We start from the raw sequence: 20,299 nt of genomic DNA, 5'->3' as shown, positions 1-20,299 counted from the left end.
TGCCCAAACCACAAGATGTCTACCAAGGAAATCTGCATGCATGGGGTGTGTCTAACTCAAGAGAGGCTGTGTGCATGACTCATTTTTTATTTTATAGCAGCACACAGTAAAGAGGTTGCCTTGAGTAACCTCAGAAAAGTCTTTGGACTTTTAAATAGTATTGATACTGTTAAAAACTGGGGACTTTTGGAGCTGAGCTGAGTGCATTTTGCTTTGAGATGGCCATGAGCCTATGGGAACAAAGGGGAAGGAGGTGACATGTTAAAAGTGATATGTTTGGGTGCCAGGTTGACAGGGGGTAAACTCATCACAATTCTGGTTGTGAATCTGACAGCATCTAGAATCACCAAAGAGATAAACTTCTGGGGATGCCTGTGATATAATATCTAGATTAGGTTAGCCTCTGGGCATGCCTGTGATATAATACCTAGATTAAGTTAGCCTCCGGGCATACCTGTGATATAGTATCTAGATTAGGTTAGCCTCTGAGAATGTCTGTGATATAGTATCTAGATTAGGTTAGCCTCTGGGAATGCCTGTGATATAATATCTAAATTAGGTTAGCCTCTGGGAATGTCTGTGATATAGTATCTAGATTAGGTTAGCCTCTGGGAATGTCTGTGATATAATATCTAAGTTAGGTTAGCCTCTGAGAATACCTATGAAGGATTATCTATATTAGGCTAATCAATTCCATGGGCTAGGTTTTTCAACTGAATAAAAACGAAAAAGTGAGATGAGTCAAGCGTTCATCACTTGGCTTTCTGACTATGGGTGCCTCCTGCCCCTGCCATCATGGCTTCTCTGCCAGGATGGATTGTACCTCTTGGAACTGTAAGCTAAAATAAATTTTCTTTCCTTAAAATTATTTTGTCACAGTAATGAGCCCATAATACAATATCCGTGTTACTCAAAGCCAAGCTTTGGTCCAATCTGGGTCCCCATGAGTTTTCTTTGTCGTGGGGACTGGACAGAAGACAGAAGAGAAAGAGGCAGAAACTCTTAACCAGAGTGAGCAGAGCCCATCACCTTCACATGAAGAGCAAATAGCTCCCCAGAGTGGGATGCATTGTCTTGTACTCTTGTCCTAAGACCAGCCCAAGGAAAGGAGCCCTAACAGAACAATTTTATATAGTGTGAGGAGACAATGGGGTGCTGTTCTAGGTCCCTGAAAGCCCAGCTTTGGACAGTGTCTGTCTCTGTCCTCAGGATGTACCATACTAGTCTGTCTAGCACAGGCTCCCATCCCCACAAGGAAATCTGACTAAAGTGAGGGTCTGAGGTGCCTGCTCCTGTAAGATTTCCTCAGGACCCCAAATCTACCTGCAAATAGTCTTCATGTGTTCATGCTGTTACTTAGCAGACTTTGCCCATGTACCTCTTTGATGACTGGAAGAGTCACCCAGGACACATCTGTGACATGCTTGGTGTCAGAAAGCATGGGTTGAGGACCCAGCTCTATCATTCATAAGCTAAGGGACTTTCAACAGGTCACCTAACCTCCATTTCTTCAACTGTTAATGGGCCTGTCAATAAGAAGCTCTGGGTTAGTTGTGATGGCCCTCACTGTCAGAGCATCCCTGGGTTCCTGGGATGCATGAAGGGCTCATTGGGAGGATTCAGAGATCACGGAGCCAGCCAGTTGCAGAGAACAGTGTGCAGTCTGAGCTACAGATTTGGTGGATATTCCTCTCACCTCAGCATTCTTTGCCCATCTCTGGGTCTGATGTGCTCTTGAGCTATTACCGATACCTCTCCCCGCAAAAGCAGTCAACTCTGCACTGGACACAGCCTCTCTTTAATGAAATCACAGGATGTCTTGACACAAGGGACCAGCATGTTCAGGGAGGTGGAGCTAATTCGACGCTCTCTTCTCCCTCCTCAGGGGAGAACTGATGTGCTAGCTGGAGGTCTCAGAAGATGTCAGAGACAATATAGTCAGTGTGGACGCCATCGATCAGCCCAGCTCCGTTGTTGTGGATAAACCAGCAAGACACTTCTGTTCCACGTCTGGGGTCCTTGCTGTAGTCTTTCTGTAAGCCTCTGGACACAGACAAGACAGCTGGGGTCCTTCTATAGACCTGGCAAGGCTGCACCTCACCTTACCCCCATGACACCGGGAAGAACCCTGGGGGACAAAAGGCAGGCAAGAGCGGAAGCCCTGGACAGCAGCCCACTCACCTGGTGACAGTCAGCTGCCGATTCTTCACCACCATTGTGGCATCTGACGTTGTAGGGTCAGAGCCTGGGCGGACGTCAGAGACTTCAAAATCCAGGGGGGTGAAGAACTGCCCTGCAAAGGCGCATCGGAGGCTGCGGTTACTGATGAAGGAGCGAGAAGCCTGAGGGGCAAGTGCCTCACAGAGAGCAAGGGGTGACAGAAACATCACAGAGATCTGGTGACCAATGACCTGCCGCTCATACAAGGTCCCTGGAGCCCTCCGACCTTTCTGTGAATTGGGTGTTTTTCCCACTCATTCCCAGGCTCACTTAGCTTTCTGAGTCTCGCTCTGTTTTTGCTCACCATCTTTAAGCGGGACAAGGCCTTCAAGCGCTGAGTCTTAACGGATTATGTTGGAGACCGGCCTGCCCGAGTGCTCTGGGACCCATGAGCACACACTGGCTTCAGAGCACCAACTCACAGTTCTGCCTGCCTGGCCAGTCATACCCAGTAGCCCCTGCGTCCGGGCTGACATCCTGAAGCTATCCAGCACGTAGAAACCCAGAAAGTCCTGGTGGACGGCACTCCCCTTCCACGTTCTGTGCAGGACAATCTCAAAGGTAACTCTGTCTTCCACAGACACCACCAGGTTCCTCTTCTTATTGATGGTCACCACAACCCTGCAGGGCCAGGGCGGCATCAGAACAGGATTAGCTGCCCTCATCCTCTAGGACCCAGATATTACAACCACCCCCCATGACCCTCATTCGGTGAGGTCTGTTTGCTCCCTCCCATATGTCTCTCTGTCCTGTATGGCTTAAAGTGTCCCAGGCCCTGTGCCAAGTCCTCTGTGTAAACTGAATCGCTCAATTTTTCACTCTGACCCCGTGAAAGGACCAAGGTTCAGAGGGGTTAAGTAACTTTCCGGAAGTCATGTAGCTAGTAATTGGTGGTTATCTGAGTCTGCGTCCCACAAATCCTACTCATTGCCGAGAACTCAAGTTCAGGGCAGTAAGCAAGCAGGAGGGCTGTGGGGAGGGAGTGGCCTTTGTCCCAGCCTGGGGCTGGCTTTGCTTGGTGGAGATGGGTGGGATTCACGGCTCCAGTGCCAAAGCTCATGCCCAGGAATGAAAAAAGCGGGCAGTGGGATGGTTCAGAGTCTGGCCATGTACATGGGCACTATGGGCATCCCTTTAGCACACTACAGAGCTGCGGGCTCTGAAGACTCAGGCAGCAGAGCGGGAGCTACAGCTTTGGACCTTGACCCCATGCCACAACCAGGCCTAGTTACCCGTCCTTCTGCAGTGTGACCTGGTCGTTCCAGGAGAACACGGGCCCACCAGAGCTGGGGTTCAGTGTGATGTTCTGAGGAGTCACTTCCAGCTGAAAGTCTGACGCAGGATTTGAAATCCCAAGTCTCCCAAAGTATGTGCTCTCGTGTTGCCCAGCGCTGCTGGCCTTGTTTCCAATGAGCTGCCCATTCACTGAGAAACCTGCAGTGGGGAGAGGAGCCATCCAGTCAGCCAACATGGGCCTCTGCTCATGCCCCAGCTCCTTCCCAGGAGGTCCCCTGCATGCCACAGGCCATGTCATCTTTAAGGGTCTCACCTTCAGGAGTGGTCCTGCTCTCAAGACTTCCTGGGATTCTTCTCTGCTTCCTCCCACCCAAACTGTACCTACTAGATATTCTATACTTAGCTTTCTCTTTTGGACTCTGGCCCCCTGAGGACAGGAGTGGGCCTCCTCTTTCTCATACAGAGACAGACTCATAGGAGGTCTAGAAATGCATCCTCCAGGCCCTGAACAGCCTCATCCTCACTGACCCTAAGTGTTGCGCCCTATGCTCCAACATGGACATCTAAGAAACTGATCTTCTAATGCTTTCTCCCTTCCCTAAGTTCCTTGGTCTGGCTACAGGTCCTGTGTGCTGGGTGAGTCACACACTCAAACCTTAGGTAGGGTGTAGTCAAGGACATGGAGTAAGAGAAAAGCAAGAGGTGCCTGCCGAGTGGATGTTATGCAAGGCGGTGGGCAGTGAAGGCCACCCCAGTAGTTCCTATTTAAATAGGGAGGGTAAAGGTACACTGGTTCTGCTGCCCCTCCCCCGACAGAGAGCATATTACCCACCACACCTGTGTCAGGGTCCTGCACCAGACTCAGGATCACACCAGGTTCTTCATTGATGTTGAAGCACAGGCTGTCCTCTTTCTGGGGCACGTAGATGATGAAGTGGGGATCGGTGTCCACTGGGAATACAGCATGGAGCCCATTACATTGGGTGTTGGTCTCACGGGGCCCATCCTGGGAATCCCTCAGACCCTCCCGAGACTTACCGCCGGTCACTCGGTTTGGCAACTTTGAGACTATTGGACTGTGGACTGTAGGAGGAAGCTGTGTGGCTGACAGCACAAATGCTGTAGGTGAGAATGAATGGTGTTGAGAAGCGGGGGCAGGGTGGCATGGCCTCCTACAGCTGTGCAGACACCCCATCCATGCAGCTGGCCCAAGGCTACAGACCAGGCAGGCACTAAAGCATCATATGCACCCCATGCCTCTCGGGGCATGGGGACAGACGTTTGGTCCTGTGAGGTAGCCTGAACCCCTCTGTCTTCTTCAACTGGGACCGTGGTTGGGGAAACCAAGCCTACACTGGGAGAACGTTCTAAGGATCTCCAGTGAGGCCATGAAGGGAACCAACGTGGGTGATAACCAGGGTTTTAGTCAGAGCGAAGTGCTCAGTTGAGGGCCAGCAGGGTAAGTAGGAAGAGTAGAGAAGGGGGTCCCCAAGAGGGCTGCTACTTACTCCTTCTGGGTCCCACCATCTCTGCAGAAGACAAGGAAAACACAATGTTACTCTGACACCCACCCCAAGGGCATGCAGCTCAGTCCACAAGTGTACCTCAGGCTGAGATGAACTGGTCTAGGCTCAGCCCTGCTGAGGTTGAGGGCGCCTCCCAAGGGTCCCCCACTCCTCACACACACACTGGGCAGTGGGGCTCGATAGAGACCTGAGGGAAGGCTGGCAAAGGCTCATGAATCATGAAGGATGCAGGCCTGAGCTTGTCATGAAGATGGAAGCCCAGGAGGGGTTAGGGCCAGGGAAGATGCAGGAACATTGAGTTTTGTGCTTGGGGGAAACAGCGTGTGTCACCTTCCAGCCACTTGAAGCCACGTGCCAAATCAACAGGCCAAAAACTCACCTAAGGGCTGCGAATCTGAAAGGAAGGGAAGAGGAAAAGAATTAACCCCCAGGAGGATTTTGGCACATGACCGTCCTGACCACAGACCCCCTAATGCTTGTACCCTCTGGGGTTTTGTCAATGGTAGGCTCCAGCCCATCCTGGTCTGTCAGGCCTCTGATCGTCATAGAGGTCAATGGAGTTACGAACTGATAGTCCAGGGACATCTTCAGGATCTGGGAGGACAGGTTGGCCCTCTCTTCCCGCTCCGTCTTCATCCTGTTTGTGAGGCATGTGCTTGACTCCAAGACCTCCACACAAGGGATGACAGGCATGCACGCCTTCCCTCAGCTTCCTGCCTGTCTGCTCTCTCTTTCACCCATTCTACAAACATTCACACACTCACAGCGCCCTCTCTGCACAATGCCTATGGCCTTAGGGACCTCATGATTGCAAGACTTCTTGTGGTGAAAACCTGGATGGATACTTGGCAGGGCCAAGGCATGTGCCTCCCAGCTACATAGCTTGCCTGCTATGAGACCATAGTAGCCTACCTCTCTGACCTTTGTATTGCTCTCCCATTGAGTAGAGACAACGAAGGAACGGATGAGGAAGACTAGATGGACATGTCTAGACACAGCAGCCCCTCTGAGGCAGACTCCTCAGTGGGGCTAATGGGCTGTCCTTGTCCCAGAATCCCACCCACATGGAAGACTCACACTGTAGACCCTGAGGAAAGCAGAGGGGGAAAGCACCCTTGATTCCCTCACAACCCGCGGGCTCAGAACCACTGTTCTCTGTCTGCCAGGAACAAGGGTGAACAGGGTCCACTCCTGACAGCTGCAGGGCCCCACCGCTTAGCCAGCAGCTCCTGGATGGTGAGGTAGGCCCAGAGCCGCTCCACGTGATTCTCTAGCATGTGGCCACGCTCTCGGAGCAGTTTCTCCATCTCCTCCTCATCCACTAGGCAGGTGGCCTTGAATTCTTGCCTCTCCTGAGAGTTGAAAGAGGAGAAAGGCCATAAGCCATGACAGCACAAGCCTTGGATGAGGCCGGAGGCTGTGGCAAGCACCCTCATCTGGTCTCTGCTTCTTCATTCTCTGTATCATCACCTCTCTGGAGCCTGCTTTCATCCCCATCCATCATCCATCCATCCATCCATCCATCCATCCGTCCGTCCATCCATCCGTCCATCCATCCGTCCATCCATCCGTCCATCCATCCATTCATCCGTCCGTCCGTCCATCCATCCATCCATCCGTCCATCCATCCATCCGTCCGTCCGTCCGTCCGTCCATCCACCCATCCACCCATCCGTCCGTCCGTCCGTCCGTCCGTCCATCCATCCATCCGTCCGTCCGTCCATCCATCCATCCATCCATCCATCCGTCCGTCCGTCCATCCATCCTACAGATGGTGGCTAACACCCCTTGTGAGCCAGGTGTGGCCTAGGCCTCAGAAATTTGATGGGACAGGCAGCCCAGGCCTGTCCTTACAGAGTTTCTCTCTCTGGCAGAGGCCAACAAATGCTGCTGTTTCTGCTGTCCGCTCCTCCCAAGGGTCACAGAGTGCCAGCGAGGCTGCCTTGGTCAGCTAGACCATAGCTAGACCATAGGCATGCGTTGTGGTCCCCAGAAGTCTTGGGACAAAGCATTCTTTGTATCAAGGCCCGCATCTTGTACTGTACGGATTATTCCATTTACCCCCAACACATACACAGGCACTCAAGGGTAGTGTTATCTCTATAGTACAGAAAAAGTACCGTCTAGAGAGACGGACAGGGCGAGGCTAGATTCTAGCTCACTTTCTTCCTTCCGGGCCTAAATTCTAAGCCCTCAACCCATGGTGGGTTGAATCCATGCCCTAGAGGAGGTCTCCTATCCCTGGGACCTTCTACACATGTGCGTGTAGCTGCATTCACTGCACCATGACACTGAGCCTGGTACACAGAGGTTGTCCAGGAAATGAGACCTAGGGAGAAACAGAGACTGGCCTCTCATTCTCTCATGCTTGGGGTGAGAGGCGGGGGCAGACAATGTGAGGAGGATTGAGTGATCCTACTGAGCCAAGGGATTACACTAATAATGCCACATTGGTTCTATTCCAGCCTGTCCAGTCCCCAGGCTGGGATATATTTGTCTTCCCTTGGGAGGAGGACATTACATCAGGAAAGAGAGGCCCTTGGGATGGTGGGGTGGGTGGGGGGAGAGTGTGAGTTTGGAGTATCTAAGCACTGCCTAGTTTCTACACCACCCCCGCCCCGCCCCCAACAGCCCTTGGTTTACCCCACGAGCCCGAACATCAGCCTTAAAGGTGCTCAGTTTGTGGTCAGCAATGCGTCCAGCCACCACGATCTCGGAGCCATCGTAGTACTGCTTGTGTTTGTGCTGAGTTAGAGCCAAGACAGCATCCTGGGGATACTGCAGGTCCACGTCTGTCAGCAGGGGGTTAGCTACTTGACTGTAGAAACCCTGAAGGGAGAGGGAGTGTAGCCTCAGGACGAGCAGCTGGGGACCCGTGAGGAAGCCTACTCACAAAGTGGAACGTTGATGTCCCACTTCAGAGGTGGAATCTAGGCTCAGAGGGGTTAGGTAACTGCTTAAGGTCATGTAGTTGTTGACTTCAACTCTGCCTGTCTATCATCTCTAGACTGGTAGGCAAATGGCCACCAAGACCCCACGACATGTTGATGATGGTGTGTGGGAGGGGTGAGGGAGACCTGTAGCTGCTGGGTGGCATCGTGGTCCTCATAAATTCTCTGGGCCCATCCGTTGTTCTCCATGGACATGACCTCCAGGAAGTTAAAGTCCAGGTCGTGGCCAAAGCCGAGATTGTAGAGCGGGAACCTGCCCCGGATAGCGTTGCGTACATTCTTGAGGATCTGGGAACGGTCCGTCTCCCCTGCAGCCACACACATCCAGGCAGTGATGGGATGCTATATCTCAGGCATAAGGGGGCCCTAGAAGCCTTTAAAATACTTCCTGGGAGCCAAGGTTTCCCACCCCAGATCAACTGTAGTCCCCATTGACAACTGGAGGCATCACAGGGCAACCACAACAGCTGGAAGCCGCTCATTGAAGGCTCTACCCGACCATGTGGGCCCATCACAGGCAGACGCGATTCTGCTCCAAACTCTCCCGTGGCCCCTTGCCATGGCCTGTGAAGCCCCGTCCGCCCTTCCACTCTCATTTTGCCCCATTCTGCACATGTCCTCTTTCCTGGGCAGGCCCTGCCAAGATCTCTTCCTGCCCCCTTCTCTTCGTTCTAGTTCAGGGCTTTCTTCTTCCAAGAGGCCTTCCCAGACCTCACCTGGGCCAGGTATCCCTTGTCAGGAATTCCATAACCCTGTGGCACTCTGCTCTTCTAGCTTCTGGGGTAGGTAGAGATTCGCTATACCAGCTTGAGGGCAGAGACACATCTCATTCTCTTGGTGTCTCTTTCCAGCCCTTTGTCCTGGACTAACCCTGAATAAATGGCATAATGAAACTTAGCCTATAAATCCTGCCCATCTTTTGAGTCCCTAGGCATCCAAGCACCATATAGAAACACTTGCTGTTACCGACTCACAGGACAGAGGTACACCTTGGAGCGCTGTGGTCTGAACAGTTTTCAGGCCAGCATTTGACTTTGTCCTGAGCCTTTCTGCCCCAATGGCCTCTCTAACAGATGAATTGGTCCTTTCTGGTAGTGAGATCACTGCCTCCCAGGGCAGCCTTTGAGGAACTCACCCTCAGTAGGCTCTCCATCTGTCAACATGATAAGAATCGAGGCCGGGCTGCTGAGCTCTGAGTGGCTTCCTTGAGCTTTGTTTAAGATCTCAATTCCTCGGAGCAAGCCTCCATTCAGGTTTGTGGCTATGAAGGAGGAGAATCGGACCAGATAACACCTGTATCCCAGGGAAACAGAAGTGATGCCGGGGTGTCCCGAGACCCCTTCCCTTACCTCCAGCCAGAGAAAAGCGCCGCACAAAGTCTTGAGCTGCTTGTAGATTGGCCTTAGACGCGGGTACCAGTGAGCCCCTCCAGGTCTGTACTTGAGACCCAAAGAGGACCAGATCAAAGTTGTCTCCTGGCTTCACATCCTCCAGGATCTTAAGGAGTGCCTCCTTGGTCTGCAAGGACAGGAAGTCAGAGGAGGGACATGGCCCCTGCATGGCTGCAGGATAACTCCTTCCAGGAACCCAGGTAGCCACTGTAGAAATCCACAGTGGACAAGCAGAGGTGACAGTCAGCCCCAAGAAAGCAGCCTGCTGCTGGGACATGGGGTGTGTGAGGGGCACAAAGAAGGAAAATGGACCAAGTGTAAGGAGAAGAAATTACTAGAAGTTTTTTAGTGGGTGGAGCAGGATCCATAAAGAGCCCCCTCCTCTCCTACCAGAGCTGTTTTTCTAGAACTGGTCTTGGGGAGCCATGACTGCACCACCCATTGGGCAAAGTACTGAAAGCGCAGAGGTGCCAGGCCATAGATCATTTATCATTCCCAGCATTTTCAGGGCACAGGCTTTCTCTACTGAGTGCTTCTCCATGGGAAACTCCATGACCCGTAGGCACCGTTATCCTCTGTTGCAAAACTGAGGAAAAGAGCTGAGCTCGCCGACCATCGCACAGTGAGGAGACTGGCTGATTCCAGAGTAGGGATTTCCAGTTACATCCCCTTGTCTCTGCCCATCAGCGCACATCCCAAACCCCTGTGGCAGCTAAACCTTCATGACAAGACTCGTCAGAGAAGCTTCGGCTGGATGAGCCGCTCGATCGAAGCCGCCATTTACCTGCCTCACTTTCTGGCCTTCCATGGAGCCGCTGATGTCGATTACAAAAACCAGGTTCTTGCTCAAGTTGGTCAGGTTTTTGGGGGCAAAGAAGTGTGCAAAGTAATTGTTGGCCACCTGGAACAGAAGAGAGCCAGAAAAGCCTCTCTCCCAAGTATCTTTCCCGGCCCTCTCGGACTTGGGCCAGGAGCTGTAGGCTTACCAAGAGGTCACAGAGCTTGTCTCGATTGACATCGTAGGTCACCTTGAAGTCTCCGTTCAGCAAGGATGTGGAGCACGTGGGGCAGGCCTGCTGCTGTCTCACAGTGGGGCGGAAGAGCACGTGACCCTGAAAGCAAAGAAGGTGTGAGGCACCAGGGGTCTGCATGGCTGCAAATAGGGGGTCTGCAAAACAACTTAAGGTTTTTGTTTGTGTGTGTGTGTGCATGGTGTGTGTGCATGTATGCATGGTGTGTGCGTGTGTGTGCGTGTGTGTGTGTGTGTGTGTGTGTGTGTGTGTGTGTGCATGTATGCATAGTGTGTGTGTGTGTGTGTGTGTGTGTGTGTGAGTGTGTGTGTGTTTATACCCGGATGCGCTTGCCTAGGCATCGAGGTTCTGAGTGTGCACACTTGTCTGTGGTAAAAGAAAAGACCTATTCCTTTGCTTTTATGCTCCTGAATCGTTGGGATTTCTGTAATAGCCACCAACATGTAGGGTATAAAAACAGGAATAAAAGCACAGCAGTTTGATAGTGTAAAAGACAGCAGTCACCTCAAACTGTGGGGTGAGCAAGGCTAGAAGATGCTATGGTAGAAATGCCTACGATCCTAGCACTAAAGTGGCTGAGGCCAGAGGATTTCCAGTTCAAGGCCAGCCTGGGCTACATAGTGATATAGTAAAAAAAAAAAAAATGCCTTTAAAAACAAAAAAGTAAGCTGGGCGGTGGTGGCGCTGGCGGGAGGGAGAGGTAGACGGATCTCTGTGAGTTTGAGGCCAGCCTGGTCTACAGTGTGAGTTCCAGGACAGCCAGGGGTACACGGAGTAACCCTGTCTCAAAAAACAAAACAAAAACCAAAAAGGAGATACCCCCCCCAAAAAAAAATTGAATAGACCATTGGTCTGTGGTAGATCTGAGAAAGTGAGACTAGGTTAGAGGAAGTTAGTCACTGGAGAGGTGCCATGGCTCTTTGGGTAGCGTGCGCTCTCTCTCTCTCTGTCTCTCTCTGTCTGTCTGTCTGTCTCTCTCTCTCTCTCTCTCTCTCTCTCTCTCTCTCTCTCTCTCTCTCTCGGCTTTGGATAGTTCTCTCTCTCTCTCTCTCTCTCTCTCTCTCTCTCTCTCTCTCTCTCTCTCTCTCTCGGCTTCCTGGCTGCATAAGGTGAACAACCTCTATTCCTACATGCACTTCTGCCATGATGTTCCCTCACTATGTCCCAGAAACAGTGGAACAAGCTGACGACAGATTGAGACCTCAGAGACCATGAGCCAGAACAAATCCCTCCTCCCTGAAGCAGTTTCTCTCGGGTATTTGCTACAGTGGATGGGAAATCTGATTAATAACTCATCATGGCAGCATAGCAACTCTGCCTGGATATTTTATAAGGGCCGGGCTAACTGTCGCTGAGGGCCCATCCCATCCCCTGCCAGGACACATACCTTTTTCCCTGAGAAAGACTTCTGGATGGTTTGAGCAGCAAGTTCCTTGCTGAGGAAGGAGGCCTGAGCATCGAGCTTGCTGATCCCCTGGGGCTCAAAGATGTCCACATCGATCTGCATCATGGAAGCCAATTCTGTGATAAGGCTCATTTGGATTAGCACCAAATTTCAGCCAAGAGTCCTATGGACCTGCCTTCCTATTATGTGCAGTCCCCACCCAGCTCTTAGCAGGACCCGGCTCATTATAGGCAGTCCAGAAATACTGACAGAAAGGTGTTCGCATCTGAACCCTTCAACTCGGCCCCTCTAGTTGCTTTACATATAACTGGGTCTTCAGTGTTTTTTGTGATCTGGTGGCAGTCCTGAAGAATACAGGAATGCCCTCAGTTAGTGAATATATAAACTGGGGGTTCGTGGATGAGGAGAAAGCTGGGAGATGCAGGAAGCTTCCTGCCCAGGAAGAGCCCACAGAAGCACACCCTGAGGAGTCAATCTCATTCCCTCGTTTTCAGGCCTGGGGAAACATGGAGAGGGTGCTGGACCAGTGCTGGGAGTCAGAGATCAATAGATAGATAGATAGATAGATAGATAGATAGATAGATAGATAGACAGACAGACAGACAGACAGATAGATAGATAGACAGATATCCTTCCCAGGAATCTGGAAACTACCTCAAAATGTTGCACCAGCTGCTTGGGCCTGACTTTGATGACGATATCATATTGCATAAGTCTCCGCTTCAGCATCTCCTCATAGGTGAGTTGAAATGTGGCCTTGCTCTGGGGTCCAATGGTGATGTGGATGGTGAACTGTTCCATATTTCTGCCCGAGGCCCTGGATATGTCACCAGAGACAACAACAGGCAGACAAAAGGTGACATGTGCATCCTTGACACCTAAAGCATCACCCTCAGAACTACTTTCTCTCATTAGCATGCTGTCCCTGAGATTATCTCGACTGGATGGTCAAGGCCGGAGCTCAAGAATGACACCTATTCCACCACAAGACCTAAAAAGACCAAGTGACCCCCACGCTTGCCCCAGAGGCCAACTTACTCAAGCTTCCATCCTCCTGGAGATGTCCCCTACCCAAGAACACCTTACAGCCCTTGGTTCTGTCCTGGCTGGGCAGAAGGGATGGCCCTGGAGGCTTGCCCATCAAGGCCTGGAACTTACCTGACAAGGCCAGCATTCTCTCCTAGAATGGCTGCTTTCCGGTACTGCTTCCATGCACTCACTCTGTCCTTTATGTCCCCAATGAACGCGTTCCCATCTGCTGTGCTGCACAAAAGGAAAAAGTCCTCAGTGATGGCGGCCCTCCTCACTGCCTAGGTCGTCCTTTACCTCAGTGATGGCGGCCCTCCTCACTGCCTAGGTCATCCTTTACCTCAGTGATGGCGGCCCTCCTCACTGCCTAGGTCGTCCTTTACCTCAGTGATGGTGGCCCTCCTCACTGCCTAGGTTGTCCTTTACCTCAGTGATGGTGGCCCTCCTCACTGCCTAGGTTGTCCTTTGTATTTGGAGTGTGCTTTGCCTAAGAAGACCCTGTCCACAGGACTCCTTGAAAAAGAGGTGTCTACTGTCTGTCCGCTGCCCAGAGGACCCATGGGAGATCGGTAGGTAACCACCATGTTCACAGAGGCCAGATCACATGCTGGCTTTGCTCCTTGAGTGAAAAGCTGAAAACAGGCAGTGAGAAGCCCTAACTGTTGCGTAAGGTCGGAGCTGAGAAGGCTAATGGACCGCTTCCCTCCCGTCCCTCTAAGCTGGGCCTGGCCGTGACCGGAAGTGAGATCTGGCCACGCTGGCCTCCCGCTGAGCAGGTAAATGGACACAACTGGACTAGGGTGGAGGCGTTAGACAGGGCATCACGCACATGGCGAAGTCACTGATGAAGGCTGTCTTGGGGATTTCCACATCGAAAGCCACTTCCCTGGCTTCATCAGCACTGTTGACCACTTGGCTGGTGATGACGTAGTGGGCAAAGCGGGAGGTGACTTTACAGTTGACTTTCAAACTCCTGATGAGCACACCATCAACTGCCTGAAGCAGAAAATTGGGGGATCCTGCCCACTCTAGAACAAAGGCGCCCAGGTTCCAGAAGAATGTACCAGACCTCCCAAGGAGACCCCCTCTCTTTGCTGGAGACAAGAAGCGAGGTATGAATAATGTCGCATTTCAGGGGATGGGACCCCCGCCCCCCCCCCCCCCCGGCACACCCCTGTCTGTGGCCCTGGCAGGGGTGGGAGAGAGCATACCTATAATAAAGGCCCCCATCTCAGACCCTTTGCCAAGACTTTCACTTACTGTATCCACAGCCTGCCGCTTCTGCAAAACAAAACCAAAGCTGAGTGTGAGTGGGTACGCTCAGGGACCGTGGCCCATCTGTTATGGGGTGGGGATAAGGTCTGTGTTCGCTCCTTCTCCACCTCCCTCCACCTGCTGGGAGATAACCCTTCAGGCAGACATGATCCGGTGGGTGGGAGGGGCCCAGGTCCCTGAGTAGGATTTTCTGCAGCTCCAGGACCCCATGCAGGCACAACTGCCTGTCTGTGCCTAAGGGCTTAGTCACATACCTCGCTGCCCCTGGGTCTGCCTGTGGCCAAGCCCCAAGCAGGTGCGGCCTGCAGAGTGAGGAGGGACCCCAGGTACACGCACAGCAACGCCCGAAGCCCCAGGCCACCGTCCATGGTCTCCAGGCTTTCACTTTCCTGTCACCTTCCTCAGGACATTAATCAATACTGTGCCAGATAAACACAGATTAAACATTAGACACAGCGGAGGCAAATAGCAGGATTTAGGGAACCAAAACTTGGCGATGAGCTAGGTCCAGAGCTCCGTGGTAGATGGCTTGTCTAGCATGCACAACGCTCTGGATTTAATTCCCAGCACAAAAACATATATAAATAAAAACAAGGCGGAGAAAAATAAACATGGTAAGCGATGTTGAAGACAAAAATCGCAGGACCAGGGAGATGACTCAGCAAGTAAAGGAACTTACCAAGCCCGACGACCTGAGTCTGATCCTGGAACCCACATGGTTGAAGGAGAGAACTAACTCCTTCAAGTTGTTGTCTGACCTCCACATGTGTGTTGTGGCATACATGTACACACACACACACACACACACACACACACACACACACACACACACACACACACGAGAGAGAGAGAGAGAGAGAGAGAGAGAGAGAGAGAGAGAGAGAGAGAGAGAGAGAGAAACAAAAGTTATTAATGGCAGCTGGGCTTGGTGGAGCACACCTATAATCCTAACACTAGAGAGGTAGAGTCAGGAGGATGAGGAGTTCAAGGAACTTAGTTACATGGGGAGTTCAAAGCCAGCCTGGGCTATATGAGATCTTGTCTATAAAAAGGAGGGTTGGTGTATGCTGAGAGATGGATCAGCCATTAAGAGTGTTTGCTGCTTCTCCAGGGGACCCACGTTTGGTTTCCAGCGTCTAGGCTGGATGGCTTGCAATCCCCTGTAACTCTAGCTACAGGGGATTGACACCCTCTTCTGGTTTCTGTGGGTACCTGCACACACATGGCATACACTCACATGTACACACATGTAAAAACAAATATCTTTGAAAAATACGGCAGTAAATGAAAGCCTTCTTCTTGTGAGGCTGGCAGCTGAGGACTGTGGAAAGTCCTTGTCAGACTCCAGACTGCCCTTGTGTATACATCTGCGCTCAATCAAGGAGGATCGTGGAAGCCTTCAAATGCTTCATCTCCTTCCGGCTCTGGCACCAGGCAGTATCAGTCTCGTACAGTTGACATTTGGCAAAAAAGTCACAGGTGAAAGTGGATATACAAGTTTTAAAACACTACTTATTTTATGTGCATTGATGTTTTGTCTGCATGTATGTCTGTGTGAGGGTGTTGGGTCCCCGGGAACTGGAGTTACAGACAGTTGTGAGCTGTCATGTGGGTGCTGGGAATTGAACCCAGGTCCTCTGGAAGAGCAGCCAGTGCTCTTAACTGCTGAGCCATCTCTCCAGTTCTTTCTTCCTTTTCTTTCTTTCTTTCTTTCTTTCTTTCTTTCTTTCTTTCTTTCTTTTTTTTTTCTTTCTCTCTTCCTCCCTCCCTCCCTCCCTCCCTCCCTCTCTTCCTTCCTTCCTTCCTTCCTTCCTCCCTCCCTCTGTCTGTCTCTCTTTCCTTCTTTTTTTAGTTTTTCAAGACAGGGCTTCTCTGTGTAACCTTGGCTGTCCTGGATCTCACTCTGTAGACCAGGCTGGCCTCAAACTCACAGGGATGCTTCTGCTTCTGCCTCCCGAGTGCTGGGATTAAATGTGAGTACCACCCCCGTCTGCAGCTCTGGATTTCTAAATCCCATTCCCCTTTTTTAAAAATGTGCATTGGTGTTTTGCTTGCATGTATGTCTTTGTGAGGGTGTCAGATTTCCTGTAACTAGAGTTACAGACAGTTGTGAGCTGCCATGTGGGTGCTGGGAATTGAACCCAGGCCCTTTGGAAGAACAGCCATGGCTGTTCTTAACCTCTGATCCATCTCTCCAGCCCCCAGATTTCTAAATTTAATGAAGCTTTTCTTCCAAAATTCTTTAATCATCAACAAACTTTCCAGCCATGCTTTGGCCACAGATACAGTTGGCATCTTAAAAGGTGCCGTGACCCTTAGTTACACACATGGTTCTGATGGCACCAATGCTGGGAATAGTCCTTCCTGTGCGGGAGGCTTGGGGGAGACATAGTAGGTGACCCATGCTCCAGGCCTGTTGCATCATTTCTCTGAACCTTCTTGCCAGATTTGGAAAGAAAAAAAAAAACAAAACAAAAAAAAAACCAGAAGTCAGCTTGGTCCTGCTCCCACCTGGCCAGGGTGCTGTGGAAGTTCCAGATGAGCATCACCATTTCATCGTCAAGGCCTCTGGAAGCCTCATGCGGTTGTTGTTTATTTTCTAAATTCTATTCACATGTCTCTGGGACGTCCACACTTGAACTGAGGTTTCAGGTCCTAAGCCCATCATGATAGACATGCCCCCTGAGGTAAAAAAAAATAATGAAAGCTGAGCGAAGATCCCCGAGGGGAGAGTCCCCAGAGACCTGGCTGGTCCAAGAAGTGCTCAGCTTTTATACTCAAGCCCTCCCTGTCCCCCAACAAACCACAATACACTGGACAAGCATAGTCCTTTGGTAGGTTACTCTCTGACCTGGGGTGGGAAGTGACCCTGAGGAGATGAAGAGGACCATGTAGATCTGTTTGCTCATCCTGGACTTTGTCTCGCAGAGGCAACTTCTGGGAAAAGGGCATTGTCCTTGGGCCAGGGTGGCCTGCTGACCTGTTTTCTGTTTGTGGAGGATTGGATAGGTCAACACGGTGCTGTACATTTGAAGGTCTGTTTATTCCTTTATCAGCATGAAAAGAGCCTTCGGTGGGCTGGGCACAAGGCTAGGAGCTGGGACACGCGACCATGATGAAACTCGGGTGTTTGGAGAGTTGATGCTGTGGAATGAGACAAACCAATGGAAGCAGTGGACCCCAGGGAGTGGCTGGAGGCTGAAGAGGCCTGAAGAGCTGGAGACAAGGGGGAGGGTGGAACTCATCTCCACTGGAATCAGAAGGCCTCTGGGAAGAGAGGCATTTGGGAGGGTGAAGTCAGGGAGAGGAGAGGAGGGACTTTGGCAAGTGGTTCGGGAGCAGCTGGAACAGGTGTGCTCTGCTTTCAGTCTGTGGCTGTCACAAACGCCGTGACTGGAAGTAACGTAGGGGATGGGAGGGTTTTTCTCAGCTTAGACATTACAAACCATCGCCGAGGAAAGTCGGGGCAGGAACTCCAAGCAGGAGCTTGAAGCAGAAACTGTGGAGGAACGCTGCTTGCTGGCTCGCTCACTAACCCACGCTTCACTAGCTTTCCTATACAGCCCAAGATCACCTACCCAAGGAATGGTACTCCTCACAGTGGGCTGGGCCCTCCTACATCAATTAATAATCAAGACGATCCCCTACAGACATGCCCACACCTCAATCTGATCTAGGCAATGCCTCAACTGAGACTCCTCTCTCAGGTGACTCTAGGCTGGGTCAAATCGACAGTTCAAGCTAACTAGGACAAAGCATGTGAAAACCTTTAGCTTTCAGGGTGGAAAATACTGAAGTGTCTAAGACTAAGATATTGAGAGCTAGGCACTGTGTTATGTTCCTGGAGCACAAGCTACTGAGGCAGGAGGATCAGTTGAATCGAGAGTTCCAGGGAAGCTTGGGAAGACAAGGAATACAATCAGATAAAACAAAAACAAAAAAAACCAAAACAAACAAACAAACAAACATGGCTTTTGAGAGACGGCTAATGCCAAATCTGGCTCGTAGAAGGAACTAGGAGCATGCTTATTTGGCTACAGTGGTGGCAGGTGACAGAAAAGGATGAGAAGAGCTAACAGTGATGAGTCCCCGCTTAGGACACTTTTCAGCATCTTTTATGTCCCATTGCTTCACTGTTGCCAACTACCCCCAGGAATGAGGTATTGTTACTCTCCCCACGTTTAGGATGAAGAGGGTAATTGGCCCAGCCCATGGCTAGGGGAAGGGCAGATAGTCAGGAAGCCGGTGAGGTTGCTGGGTGGATGGCTGTCCTACACTCCTGATGCTGTGCCTTCTGCAGCATGGATTGAATCCTCCAGCTGTGAGCCCAAAGCAATCCTTCTCCCCTTAAGTTGATTCTTGTCAGATATTTAGTGACAGCAAAGAGAAAAGTAAGGGCCGGGCAGTGGTGGCCTTTAACCCCAGCACTCGGGAGGCAGAGGCAGGCGGATCTCTGTGTGAGTTTGAGGCCAGCCTGGGCTACAGAGCGAGATCCAGTACAGAAACCAAAACTACACAGAGAAACCCTGTCTCGAAAAACCAAACCAAACCAAACCAAAACAAAAAACAAAAAAACAAAAACAAAAAAAGAGAGAGAGAGAGAGAAGTAAGGAATAGAGCTTAGGATGCAGCTCAGTGGTGGAGCTGCTTGGCTGGATCTCTCCAGTAATGCTAAAAACAAAAGCAAAACAAAGATGTGAAGGGATTAAAAACAAAAAGTCACTGTGTTCCAAGCCTTTCCATCCCAGGTCCCATGTGGTCTGGTCCCTGCTCACTTCTGTCTCACCTAATTCATGGTCCTCATGGGGCTGGCAGTGTAAGACTTTGTGGTGGTTTGAAAAATGGCCCCCAAAGGGAGTGGCGCTGTGAGGAGGTGTGCCTTTGTTGGAGTAGATGTGGTCTTGATGGAGGAAGTGCGTCACTGTGGAGGTGGGCTTTGAGGTCTCATGTGTTCAACATACTGCCCAGTGTCTCAGTCCACTTCCTGTTGCCTGCATATCAGCATGCAGCAGCTCCTTCTCCAGCACCATCTCTGCCTACATGCTTACATGCTCCCTGCCATGATGATAATGGGCTAAACCTCTGAAACTGTAAGCCACCACCTCAATTAAATGTTTTCCTTTATAAGAGTTGCCATGGTCATGGTGTTTTTTTCACAGCAATAGAAATCCTAACTAAGACAGACTTATTCCATAGACACCTATTCCCGATCCACATAGTATATAGGTAATTATCTATCTGTCTGTCTGCTTGCCTTTCTGTTTTAAAGAAGCAATACACACAGCAGAGAAGCCTGGGAGACTTCAAAGGAAGCAGGAGAAGTCAAGAGAGGAACTAGTGTGGACAGGGACAGTAGGAGAACCAGTAAAGTTCTAGAAACCAAGAAAGGAAAAGATTCCCCAGAAGGGCAAAGATGTCCTTTTAGGAGCCAGGCATGGTGATGCATGCCTTTAATCCCAGCGCTTGGAGGCAGAAGCAGGTGGATCTCTGAGTTTGAGGTCAGCTTGGTTTACAGAGTGAGATCCAGGACAGCCAAGACTGTTATACTGAGAAACCCTGTCTCAAAAACCCAAAAAGAAAAAGAAAGAAAAAAGATGTCTTTTTAGGGTGAAGTAAAGTAGATGTGTCTTGGACGGAGCAAATATTGAGTCTTGGAGAGAAACAAAACGAAACAAAACATCATCCCCCTACCAAAATATAGATTACTATAATGGTCTGTAGCCTACCCAAGAGTCACAATATGTAAACAGATACACAGTGTGTCTGTGGTACTAAAGGGTCACTGGAAGAAGTGGTAAGAAAAAGCTGTCTAGTGCCTAGGGACATAGCTCAGCTGCTAAAGTTCCTGCAGATTTGAGTACCTGAATTTGCTCCTCAGAACCCGCATAAAAGCCTTGCATGGTAGCATATGTATGTAACCCTAGTGCTGGGGGTATGGAGATAGGCAGGTCCCCAGAGCTCACTGACCACCCAGTCTAGCCAAAGTGGTGAGCTCTGAGCTCTGTAAGAAACCTTGTTAAAATAATGAGTTTGCTTCCTGGTCTCCACGTGCACACTCACACACAAATGATGATAACAACAATAAAAGCACGTACACACACACACACACACACACACACACACACACGATTGTTGATAACAACATTAAAAGCTGTCTAAAAGGTCTCCTTAAGGCGACAGTGAAAGGCAGGTTGGCTACACTGCTCTATATCTTACTTAATGTCCTAAAAAACTG

At 50.7% G+C, this 20,299-nt stretch overlaps 1 protein-coding gene across 2 annotated transcripts; it reads right to left on the bottom strand.

Moving 5' to 3' along the window:
• Positions 1–1,797: 1,797 nt before the first annotated feature.
• Positions 1,798–14,432, bottom strand: Itih1 (inter-alpha-trypsin inhibitor heavy chain 1). 2 transcript variants are annotated; one of them, XM_059274531.1, is made up of 22 exons: positions 14,319–14,432; positions 14,046–14,070; positions 13,619–13,808; positions 12,919–13,023; positions 12,415–12,577; positions 11,743–11,856; positions 10,311–10,436; positions 10,109–10,225; positions 9,283–9,451; positions 9,069–9,194; positions 8,060–8,241; positions 7,626–7,811; positions 6,195–6,334; positions 5,465–5,619; positions 5,362–5,376; positions 4,965–4,985; positions 4,495–4,575; positions 4,294–4,407; positions 3,453–3,654; positions 2,669–2,841; positions 2,182–2,293; positions 1,798–2,043 (listed from the first exon to the last, which is right to left on the bottom strand). In XM_059274531.1, exons 1-22 carry the CDS (start codon positions 14,430–14,432, stop codon positions 1,914–1,916), a joined length of 2,760 nt encoding a protein of 919 aa, XP_059130514.1. In that variant the 3' UTR covers positions 1,798–1,913. The 2 variants fall into 2 exon arrangements, with proteins under 2 accessions (XP_059130514.1, XP_059130515.1); XM_059274532.1 differs by having other exon boundaries at positions 13,619–13,785; positions 14,050–14,070.
• Positions 14,433–20,299: the final 5,867 nt, after the last annotated feature.

Source organism: Peromyscus eremicus, chromosome 9 (genome assembly GCF_949786415.1).
Source record: "Peromyscus eremicus chromosome 9, PerEre_H2_v1, whole genome shotgun sequence".
Lineage (NCBI taxonomy): Eukaryota > Metazoa > Chordata > Mammalia > Rodentia > Cricetidae > Peromyscus > Peromyscus eremicus.
The sequence above is the reverse complement of the archived record's forward strand: the minus strand, read 5'-3'. Positions and strand labels throughout refer to the sequence as shown.